Source organism: Schistocerca cancellata, chromosome 12, assembly GCF_023864275.1.
Source record: "Schistocerca cancellata isolate TAMUIC-IGC-003103 chromosome 12, iqSchCanc2.1, whole genome shotgun sequence".
NCBI lineage: Eukaryota > Metazoa > Arthropoda > Insecta > Orthoptera > Acrididae > Schistocerca > Schistocerca cancellata.
In genome coordinates, this window is record NC_064637.1 from 13,502,058 (window position 1) to 13,514,789 (window position 12,732).

Below are 12,732 nucleotides of genomic sequence, written 5' to 3' on the forward strand. Positions count from 1 at the left end.
TTTGACTGACAATTTTATCAGTTCTCTTACTAATGGATAATAAGGTTTGGTAGACAATACAGGATGGCCAGAGGAATTGCTTATTTTAATTATAAATGAAAAGCACCAGTTTGCTTTTGTTCTACAATATTACTTTTATTGCTAACCGGTTTTCGGCTTACAAGGCCATCTTCAGACATTAAGACATTAAATGTCTGAAGATGGCCTTGTAAGCCGAAAACCGGTTAGCAATAAAAGTAATATTGTAGAACAAAAGCAAAGTGGTGCTTTTCATTTATTATTATAATGTTGTTCTACCAAGAACTGACAGAAGATTCTGTTAATTGCTTATTTCTTGAACAGATAGTACAGTGGAAAAGGAGGAACAACTTCCGAGTCCCATGCCTCACTATTTTGGCAGCCCTGCTGCCACAGATTGTACAGAGCTGCACGTTTGCAGAGGAGCATTTAATACAGTTCGACACAGTGAAGCACCGACTGCCTTCCTCCAGGCGACTCTCCGACGTCGTACGACACGGAGCAGTACGCTGCCTCGACGCCAATCGGTACAGAGGCCACGACTCTGCAGCACGTCGACACATGTCAAACCTGCGTGGCAGCAAATGGCAGCTCTGCAGATGTCAGACGAATCTGTACCGTACGCAGTTCGCGCCATACAGCACTTCGTCCGTACGAGGTAATCACCGTGTACATTTCGAAAGCCAGCGATTCTGTACGACACAGAATATTATGCCGGGGACTGTTCACCGCCAGTGTAGATGGCGCCGATGGCGTAGGGGCGAGTGAAAGTGGGGTTCGGGCAGGGAACAGCCCACAGCACGAGAGGGCAACACACAGAGCCTACGATGCGTGAAGTAGAATATTACTGAAAAAGCTCTCAAAAATCCCAAACACATTCTGGTCATACGTAAAATCTAGAACATTCGGAAGAACTGTACCGGAACACAAAAACAATATCCGGGAAAAATTAGAATAAAAACAGCAAGGTTTGCCGGGCACATAATCGGAACAGAATGACGAAGAGTGTGTGTGAAACGACGGGGAGGACAAGGGGAAAGACGGGAACTGAGTGAGTTGTCAAACTTCGGACGGACAGGTCAGAATTGGGGATTGAGGTCGAAGGAAAGGAAAAGAAAATCGGAGGAACACATATACACCGACCAATATGCCGGAGATGGACGACAGTGAAGAATAAGGGAAAAGATTATAGTGGCACCAGTGGAAGCGACAAGAGAAAAGGACACTGAAGATCTCTGAAAAAGATCAGGAGAGAAGCAGCGAGAGAATGAAGAGGTTCTGGGAGAAGAAGAGGAAAATGCAGTCCACGAATGGGCTACCAGTGGTCCTACAGAGGGTGTAACGCATGAAGTAGAAGAAGAAGAAGAAGAAGAAGAAGAAGAAGAAAAGCCAGCAGCAACACCAAAGTTAGTATCTGGCCACACACAGACATCACAGGAATTGAAACTGACAACAGTGAAGCAAAATCAGAAGTTCTAAATGCCCTCAGTCTTCAATTTCTCCTTTCGAGGGGAAGATACTATGTACAGTCCGAGTTTCATTCTCGAACTGTCAAATGTAATGTGCACCTCAATTTTAAAAATTAAAATCATAAAAGTAGAGTTTGTCGGTTCATCACCGGTAGACTAAATTTATTTTACAGTACAATGGATGTACATATGAACTACCATAACAACAACACTGTTAATGACACAGTCTTTTTTAAAAAATAATGCCCAGCTCGATTATACGTGTGAACAAAAGCACTGTACATTACAGGCCTTACACAACATTATTCACTAATGTCATCATTACTAGTGTCCTCAGAGGGGTCAGGGATAAGCCCACCCATTTCATAAAGCGATCCCCCTATCCACCGTTAACTCTCAAACTGTTGCCTCGCTGCATCGAAAACTGCAGCCACTAATTTTGCTTCGTTTCTTATGGTGTCACTAGACACAGGCTGCCCATTCTTCATCCTCTCACAGACAAACTCCAAAACTTTTACTTCGAGATCACTACGTCTTCCTTTACGAGGGCCGGTGAATTTTTTTCTCGTAGCAGTAAATGCGACTAATGCCAATTTCTGTTTCTTCCACAGTCAAATGTTATTCTCAGCTACAATGAGCCTCCATCCTGCCTCCCGTTAAATTTTTCAGCGTAAAGAATTACTTTATACTCGAAAGTAGCACCTTCCTTCGATTTCGTGAACACCTGATGCGAACACACTGTGCAGTAATACACCGAAAACAATGTAATGAAAGTGAGAATTACAACAGTGCACTGTCATGTAAGGAACAATACCTACATTTCAATGACAGTTCAGGTGAACGACAGACTTTAATCTAATGCGTAAATGTGACATGTCGAGCTGCAGGTAGGCACAAAGAAAAAGACTGCTGGAGATGGCTGTCACGTATGCATGACGTGTGTGTGTGTGTGTGTGTGTGTGTGTGTTTTGAAGTAGGCTTTGGCTGAAGGCTAAATGTGTAACAGTCTTTTCATTATGGCTGTCTGCAACTCAATGTGTCATCTTTATGGTGCGTAGCAATCTATCTTTTCCTTATATCGTTACTTCCGACAGGAAGTTTCCACTGTTTGACCTTAACAATTGGGGAAGTCTCATCTGAAGACCTTAAAACAGTTCCCATTTTTCATGTAAAATTTTCTTTCACACTAACGGGCGTTATTTCTCGCAAATTAACTGAGATACACGTATTTCAAAATAGTGTTTCCTTCGTCCCACTCACACGCGAGCATTTAGGAAAAAGGGAAACCTGAGCTGGACATTAGCTATAAATGAAGGGACACTGGCACTCAAAACAGGATGAGCACCAAATACGGAATTACATTTGATTTTCTTTTCGTTCATTTAGGTGAAGCAATACGGAAATATTTTACAGAAAATACATCACATAAGACAAGTTCCACATAAAACACCTCGTTAAAACTCGTGGCAACTGTATCACCTAAAATAACTGAAGCGAGAATTTGTAACAAAAACCTTTAAATATTGTCAATATCGGTAAAGGATCGTATCGCAGAACAGCACAAAGCCGTAAACAAACTCCGAGTCTTCTGACAGAGACAGAGGACCCGACAGCCACAGCAAACACGGCAAAACACTACCTTGCTTGGGATCGTAGCCCTTCTTGACGATGACCTTGTCCGGAATGGGTGGCAGCGGGGGTGGCTGCTGCACAGGCTCCTTGCCGGGAGCGGGAGGCGGCACCGAAGGGGGCGGCGGCGGCGGCGGAGGCTTCTTCTGCGGCGCCGGAGTCGCACTCTCCTCCTCGTCGCTCGAGTCCTCCTCCATGTCTCGCACCTGCAATTCCAGACGCCAAATGTTATCGAATGCGACCTTCCGAATGACCCGTAATACTATTTCTCAAATTTAATCTCCAGAAACACTGCTCGACAATTTACACCGTAATTCAAATCTGCATTTAACACAACTGGAGCAGACACGACCAGAGCCACACTGTCACGACTCCCGACAAGGAGGACAAAACGCGTGGTACGACCACGAATCGTTATCGACATTAACGACAGTTCCGCTACCGCGGAACATTTCTGCATCGGAACACGAGCAGTTATCAAAATCTGAAGCTGAAATGCCACGGGTCCGTAGGATGTAAAAGTAACTAGTATAAATACTTAAAGGAAATTTAACACGATAATGCTGCTTACCAGTACAGTCTGACACGGACCACAAATATGCACATTTTATGAAAAATCTGAAAAATGAAGCACGTACAATTATTTCATATATGGGGTGTTCCAAAAGTCTCTCGGCAGTGCCGTACGATTGTTAGCCACACGTGCCATATGCCACAGAGAACGTACCGAAATGAAACTCGGTGAAATACAAAATATTAATTTATTGAATATTCATTTTTACTTACAAATTTTCACATTAAATGTTGAAAAAGTCCCCCCTGTTGTTGAGTACACAATTCAATTTATCTAATCCTGTTTACAAACACAAGCTGTAACATTTCTTCTGTAACAGAAGCAGCGAAAGTTAATAATGCAGTTTTCAATTTATCGATGGATTTTGGACGGTGCACCCCAGAAGAAAAAGTCAGGTGGCGTTAGGTCAGGCGATCGTGGAGAACAAAGTCCCTGTGAAATTATGCGATCACAAAAAACATCAGCAAGCAGTGACACTGAAATGCGTGCTGTATGCGCGAGTTTTCTTACTGACTTGTTCGGACTCTTAGAAATTTTATCAGAAACACGTAGTAGTTTATCCTCAGATAAAATACTAGGATGACCACTTCTCGGTGCATCTGTCACTGAACTCATACTTTGAAATTTGTTAATCAAATCTCGTGCAGTATCGAGATGTGGTAGTGTTGTCTCCGGGAAAAACTGAATTAAATGTTTGATGACATGAAATTGTGTATTTACTGCCAGCTTTGAACACTTGTTCGACTAAAAACACACATTCTTCAACGGTTAGCATTTTAACAGTGACAAAAACGAAACAAATGAACAAAGGAACTTGACTTAAATGTTCACGTCAACACATAACGACACACACCAACGATACTGCTTACACTTAAATGAAACAGCGGAATGTTGGGAGAGCCCACTTGAAGGGAAGTAACCCAGGCAGGAGAACAATCATACGGTGTGCGCAGCTAACAATCATACAGCACTACGGAGAGAATTTTTGAACACCCTGTACTACCGCACACAGCACCTGGGTGTCATCCTTGGCCTCCTTCGCTTCCGAGTCGTCGTCCTCGCGCTGCCGCTCGCGCTCGCGACCTCGCTCACGGTCACGCTCGCGCTCCGTCTGCTCCTCCTCTTCGGACTCCCGCTCGTCATCGTCGTCGTCGTCGTCATCATCGTCTCGCTTGCCGTCCTCTCCTTCACCTTCTCCCTCACTTTCGATCTGCATCTCCATATCTTCACCTTCCTCGATACGTTCCTGAAACAGAGGAAAGCGAGTCATGCGTATTTTTTTTCCTTTTCTTTTAGAATCTGTACACAGTTTGTACAGTTAGAAATCGACAAATACTTCGAGGGAAATAAACCCGGGCTGCAAAAAAATGCACAGAACAAGCTAAATTTTACATGAACATATTTACAGCACTATTGCTTATAAAAGAAAGTGTCACAATGCAACTTCCACATTCTAACTTTGGGTTCTTAAATCCGAAACCCAGACTAATGGCAAGGAAGAAAGGGACATGCACCACTTCAAATCAACTGTGAGTGAGTTACGATCTAGGATGTAGGGAAATGTCTAAGAATTTTTCGATTGTGTGTGTGTGTGTGTGTGTGTGTGTGTGTGTGTGTGTGTGTGTGCGCGCGCGCGTGCGTGTGATACAAAATATTAGTCACGCCTTAAGCGAGCACACTGGCTGCTGCCGCCAGTGCAGAACCAATGCCAGCTAGCCACACGACCCTCCACTTCAAAAGACGAGTCGTAGTGGGGAAGCAGCGTGGACGTGTCCGCTAGTTATACGCAAGCTACACAGTAAGACCGGTCGACTGAGAGTCCCGACAGAAAGGAACTACCAGTTCTGGACACACCCGCGACCGTACCACAAATGGAGTGACCCGATCTGTCGGCACAGACTGTCCCGGCACATATATGAGGAACAGAGTACCACTCGCAGCTAAGTAAGATGGAGTAAGCAAATACCGGGACCTGAGAAAAATTCGTCTTTTTGACGAAAACCAGTTTCGAGCTAAACAGGAACGGAGGTCCGTCTCTACCAGTTCCCGGGCAGATACCGTGAAGGTAACTGTGTGTGACAGACATCAATTCGAATAGCAATTTGAATTGTTACTCACGTTCTAATATGTTGAACAAATTATGCACCGAAGTGGTCAGTCGATTTACAGTCACTGTCGAGGCAATATTTGCTGCGTAGCTTGTACACCGAGTGCGAGTTGTCTCGGTCGGTAGCTGGCAATGTGTGCAGTATGTGTGGTTATTGTGTCCCGTATTTGTACGTGTAGACTGTGGTTGTAATAAAAAAAGTTGTACATACATAAGAGTTCTCTTTAGTACAAAAATAACTATCTTTGTGAAGTGTTCTAACAAAAAACAAAAATGGAGTAAACCGTGATATAACGTGACTTAAAATAGCAAAACAGGATGAATGAAAGAAAGAAAGTAAGGAAAGAGCCTACATCCTATGAATTAGAAAACCCAGAACCTTAATTTCATCCCTTGACAACAAAGAGTGTCTCGAATCTGGAGCTTGTACACGAGTGAGGGCAAAATTGTACTCCAGTAACGATTTCCTTTTGAATTTATTTAATGTACATCTTTCTCATAATATTAGACATGTACTGTAGCAGCAGTGTCCAATGCTAGAAGAGTACATCTTTCAGTTTCATATCTGCAAAAGTGTTCTCACAGATAATGAATTGTTCACATAAATGGTGGTATCTGTTTCCTTCTGGTCTTGTGACACTACTGTTTGTCTTACTAAGTAATTTCTCTCAGCTTCTGACTTTCCACTATGATCAATACTGAGGAAACTGCAATAAATGGCTTCAAAAGGTATGCTTCTAAAACTGACACTAGGTGCTCACTGATTTTTGAAAAGAATAAAAATGGGACACATACTTTTCTCCAAGTCTTTGACTACAAAACAGCAGCTGTGATTGTCTGCACCAATAGTTTACTTATCTACATCTTAACAGGTTTCAGAACGAACTCACTTTTAAGACAAATTGCCTATTGGCTTCTGTCTCGGGTTCTTCGGCCGACGTTCATCTGATGATTTTACTGATGTTTCACCAGCATGAGTGGTTGGCATTGTCAGTGCTTCACCCTCCATTGCCGGTGGTGAACTGGAGCCGAGCTCGCGTCCGCAGACTATATGTACCTGGTGTGCCAACATCTGAGGGCTTCTCTGCAGTAAATTCCGGTGCAGCCCTATTCTTGCTACCCGTGACGGTCGTTCGCTGCAGTACGGGAAGCCAGGATCCATTTACCTTAAGGTTTTCCTATTTCTTGTTGAAGCTGTTCGCATGTTTTTGTATTTCTACAGCTTCTCTGAACAAACGGATGCGATAGTGCTTCTCTACAGTCAGAACTTCCGTGTCGGCGAATTTTATTACGTGGTCAGTCTCACTCAGTGCGTACTTTGCCACGGCCGATTTCTCCACCTGTCCCAACCCGCAATGTCGCGTATGTTCTTTGATCCTGGTGTTGATTGATCATCCAGTCATTCCGACATAAGCTTTTCTGCATGTGCATGGTATACGGTATATTCCTGACATTGCAAGTGGGTCCCTTTTTACCTTTGCCGATCGAAGACACTCTTTGATCTTCCTTGTCGGTTTGAAAATCATCTTTACACTGTGTTTGTGTTTGGATAATATACGGCCGATTCTGCCCATCACTATGGGAATGTATGGCGGAAAGGCCATACCCGACATTAATACAGACACTGGACTTGGCGACTTGCAAACCTAAGGTGTGGTACAGATACGTCGATGGTACTTTCGTTGTGTGGAGCCATGGTGGAGAACAGCTCGGTGACTTCCTAAGACACTTGAACAGCCTCCATGTCTCCATAAAATTTACCACGGAAGTAGAAAAGGACAAAAAACTGCCATTTCTAGATGTGCTGGTCAGAAGGGATGGCGAAAACATGGGACACAGCGTGTATCGAAAAGCGACACACACAGACCGATACTTGCACAAACTATCAAACCACTGCTCGAGCCAGAAAAGAGGCACAATTAATACGCTTGTAACTCAAGCAGGAAGAATATGTGAGCCACAGCACCTCAAATGTGAAATGCAACACCTGGAAAGTGTTCCAAGAAGCAATGGGTACTCCACAAATTACATTAGAAGTGTAACAGAGCCAAACACTCGGCGAAGTAAGGAACCAGAAAAAGAAATGTCGAGTACGGCCTTTCTGCCATACACTCCCAGAGTGACGGACAGAATCGGCCGTATATTACGCAAACATGGCGTAAAGACAATTTTCAAACCGACAAGGAAGATCAAAAGAGTGTCTTATTTTGTAAAGGAGAAAAGGGACCCACTTGCAATGTTGGGAATATACCGTATACCATGCACATGCGGAAAAGTTTATGTCGGAATGACTGGACAATCAATTAACACCAGGATCATAGAGCATAAGCGACATTGCAGGTTTGGGCAGGTGGAGAAATCGGCCGTGGCAGAGTACGCACTGAGTGAGACTGACCACGTAATAAAATTCGCCGACACGGAAGTTCTGGCCGTAGAGAAGCACTATCACACCCACTTGTTCAGGGAAGCTGTAGAAACACACAAACATGTGAGCAGCTTCAACAAGAAATAGGAAAGCCTTAAGGTAAACAGATCCTGGCTTCCCGTACTGCAGCAAACAACTGTCACAGGTAGCAAGAGTAGAACCGCACCGGAAATGACTGCGGAGAAGCCCTCGGCCGTTGGCGCACCAGGTAGATATAGACTGTGGCCACGAGCTCGGCTCCAGTTCACCACCGGCAATGGAGGGTGAGGCTTTGACAGCGCCAGCCACTCGTGCTGGCGAAACATCAGTAAAATCATCAGATGAACGTCAGCTGAAGAACCCAAGACAGAAGCCAATAGACAGTTTTTCAACAAGTGGCCACGAAAGCCGAAACATTCACTGTTAAGAGTCACGCACGAGAATGTGTGGAATTCACAGTGGTTTCCTCACGTCAGCAGATCGAGTCATAAAAAACTATGCCATCTGGTGGGAAAGATATATAAGACAGGCAAAATACCCTCAGACTTCAAGGACAGTGAAATAATTTCAATTACAAAGAAGGTAGGTGCCGACAGGTCTCAATATTACTACTAACTGCCGGTTCCATTAGTATGCTTGCAAAATGCAGACACGAATTATGTACAATAAAATGGGGAAACTGACAGATCTCAACCACAGGGAAGATCAGTCTGGCTCCCAGAGAAAGTTAATAACACTTGAGGGAATATCCACCCCTTTGACTTGCTTTAGAAGATAGGTTAAAGAAAGGGAAACCTGAGTTTAGGGACACAGATAAAGCTATTGACAACGTCTACTAAAATTCTGAAGGTAGCAGGGATAAAATACAGTGTGCATAAAGATGTCTACAGCCTGCTAAGAAAGCAAACTGCAATTATAAGAGTCACAGGATGTGAAAGGGAAGCAGCAGTTGAGAAGTGAGTGAGACAGGGTTTTTGTCTACGACCAACGTTATTCAATCTGTATGACCGAGCAGTAAAGAAAGTTGCGAGAGGGAATTAAAGTTTAGCAATGAGAAACAAAAACTTTTGACGTTTGCCAATGACACTGTAACTCTTCAGAGACAGCAAAGGGATTGGCAGAACAGTTAAATGGAATTGATAGTGTCTTTAAGGTTATAAGGTGAGCAGCAACAAAAGCAGAACAAAGGTAATGGAATGTAGTCAAAGTCAGGCAATGCTGAGACAATTAAATTAGGAAATGATACACTGGAAATAGTAGTCCTGTTTTGCTATTTGTGCACAAAAATAACTGATGATGGCACAGGTAGATACAATATAGAAAGCAGTCAGGCTACAGCACAAAAAAAATTTCTGAAGGAGTGGAGTTGCTGACATATAATATAAAATTGGAGTTGCTGACATATAATATAAAATTAAGTGATAGGAAGTCTTTTCTGAAGGTATTTGTCCGGTATATAGTTCTGTACAGAAGTGAATCGCTGACAGTAAGCAGTTCAGACGAGAAGACAATGTACGATTTAAGATGTGTCACTACAGAAGAAATGCCTGACATTCGATGGGTAGGTGGAGTAACTAACTAGGTGATACTGGTTCGAACTGGGGAGAAAATAGATTTATGGCACAACTTGACTGAAAGAAAGGATCGGTTGATAGGACACATCCTGAGACGTGAAGGAATTGTCAGTTGGAAAAGTGTAGAGGATAAAAATTGTAGAGAGAGACCAAGAAATGAATACCGTACACAGGTTCGAAAAGAAGTAGGTTGCAGTAGTTATTCGAGGGTGAAGGGGCTCGCACAGGACAGAGTGGCACAGAGAGCTCCACCAAACCAGTCTCCAGACTGAACACTGTTGCCACAACAACAACAACAACAACAACAACAACAACCTGTGGACATCACACTTACTTCTTCAATGAAGTACGCTGAAAAAGTTAAATAGTTCATACTGGAGGGGACACAAACTAAAATGAAATGTACCCAATTTCCACAAGAAACCAAGCAATCATCAGTGCACTTCAGAATGAACTGACAGGAATAATGTTTTTGGCAGGAACATTTTTCACCTTTAACTATTGATAATGAGATTAGGAAATGAGACACTTAAAGTAGTAAAGGAGTTTTGCTATTTAGGGAGTAAAATAACCGATGATGGTCGAAGTAGAGAGGATATAAAATGTAGACTGGCAATGGCAAGGAAAGCGTTTCTCAAGAAGAGGAATTTGTTAACATCGAGTATAGATTTAAGTGTCAGGAAGTCGTTTCTGAAAGTATTTGTATGGAGTGTAGCCATGTATGGAAGTGAAACATGGACGATAACTAGTTTGGACAAGAAGAGAATAGAAGCTTTCGAAATGTGGTGCTACAGAAGAATGCTGAAGATAAGGTGGGTAGATCACGTAACTAATGAGGAGGTATTGAATAGGATTGGGGAGAAGAGAAGTTTGTGGCACAACTTGACTAGAAGAAGGGATCGGTTGGTAGGACATGTTTTGAGGCATCAAGGGATCACAAATTTAGCATTGGAGGGCAGTGTGGAGGGTAAAAATCGTAGAGGGAGACCAAGAGATGAATACACTAAGCAGATTCAGAAGGATGTAGGTTGCAGTAGATACTGGGAGATGAAGAAGCTTGCACAGGATAGAGTAGCATGGAGAGCTGCATCAAACCAGTCTCAGGACTGAAGACCACAACAACAACAACAACAACAACGTGTTTATGCCATAACATACCCAGTTTCCGAAGAATAAAATATCGGTGCAGCCATACAGTATCTGAGAAAATGACGCCATTCTTGAAATATTTGTTGGCTGGAAAATACTGTGCTCAGATCATGTTTAACTTTAAGAATGATGAACAGGGAAATCCAGAGTACACGCAGTGTACAGCAAGACACTCACCTGCTGTAAGGTTACAGTAAGAGTTAAGCTATGCCTATCTGATGCTCGATACTTTCTCTACACAGTAACATGGGTGTAAATTACATCCAATTGTTCCACTGTTCCACAATATACTTGGTCAGTTTTCGTGCTCATCATATTTCTCATTCTAAACATACGAGACAAAGCACAGCTGTGTCACTGCACAGTGTAAGAAGTGAGGGTAATCTGTGGAGTAATTAACATGGAGTAATTAACAAATTGTGCTGTTCTTCCCTTTAGATTAATGTTAGGTTTCTATTCAAGATCAAATGCTGTCGTCAACATCTCGTCTCAGTATTGTGCAAATGGCAGTGGGAATGTGTTTTGCACGTTCTGTTGTTATAAAAAAAAAATTGTGTGATTAAAAACAGCTATTGGGGGTGCTGTTGGAATACTAAGAAGTTCCCGTGCTGAACTTATCGAACACCTACTCTCCTCCTCCCACGGCGAAAACACTTCTATGCTACCGAACCCTCCAACCGAAGCTAAACTAACTCCGACACCGAACCCCGCCTCTCTCAGTTTGTATCACACTCCCCCCTCATTGCACCCAACCAAACTGGCCCCCTAGTCATCTTTCAGGAATTCGTAACGTCCAACCTGGCCTCCCATCCTCAACGTCCCCACGTCCCTTCCGAGAACACACAGCTCATGACAGATGAAAGGACAGCATCCACAACATCAAAACAGATACCAAGCTGCTCACCCTCTCGGCAAACAGAGGCTCCACTATTGTAGCGACGTATAACAGTGACAACCTGACAGAATGCTTCCGCCAACTGTCTGTGCTCCACCCGACACCTGTGCCGTACCGAACTACCCCAGAAGCCCCACGTAACCTCCAATTCCTACTGAAATTCTTACAGCCATCCCAGACACACTATCCTCCTCATCCCCACAACTCCCGCACACACATCTTCTTCGTGCTTCTCAAAAATCCTAAAACCCAACTATCCCGGAAGCACCACTGTAGCCGGTTCTGCACTCCCACCGAAAGAATTTCCGCTCGGTGACCTACACGTCCGACTGACTGCCCGGAACCTACACTCTCGTGTAAAACATCCTAACCGCTATCTTCACCGACTCTCCACACCCGGATCCCTACTCAACACAGTCGACGTCACCTCCCCGTACACTGACACCCTTCGTGCACGCGGCATTGCCGTTATCTAACACTACCTCTCCTGACGTCGTTCTGACCCCAAACTCGTCACCTCATTCCACGTGCATTTTACTATTATATTCTCACACCAAACTACTTTTCTTGCGACAGGAAGGTATACGAACTAATCTGCAGCACACTCACCGGTACCCACAAGGCACCCTCGTATGCAAACTTCTTTACGAGCCCTCCGGAGGAAACCTCCCTAACCTCCCAACTCCGAACTCCTCGTCCTGTTCACATTCACTGACAATATCTTTGAGCTCTGGACTCTGAGCGAGACACCCTATCCCTGTCCCTCCACTACTTAATTACCGTCTCTCCCATCTGCTCCACACAGTCCTCCTGTAACCAATGCGCCACCTTCATGGACATTGACCTCCACCCATCTGATGGCTCCACCCACACGTCTGTCCATATTAAACCCACTAACTACCAACAGCTTGTA

At 43.8% G+C, this 12,732-nt stretch overlaps 1 protein-coding gene across 2 annotated transcripts in view; it reads right to left on the reverse strand.

Moving 5' to 3' along the window:
* The window catches only part of LOC126109400 (splicing factor 3A subunit 1), a 74,520-nt gene that overhangs the window by 38,606 nt on the left and 23,182 nt on the right, over nucleotides 1-12,732 (reverse strand). For both annotated transcript variants that reach the window (XM_049914429.1, XM_049914430.1), the window contains exons 7-8: nucleotides 4,706-4,936; nucleotides 3,127-3,322 (exon numbers count right to left, since the gene is read on the reverse strand). In XM_049914429.1, the coding sequence (XP_049770386.1) occupies nucleotides 3,127-3,322; nucleotides 4,706-4,936 (427 nt within the window). The remainder of the gene's footprint in view (nucleotides 1-3,126; nucleotides 3,323-4,705; nucleotides 4,937-12,732) is intronic.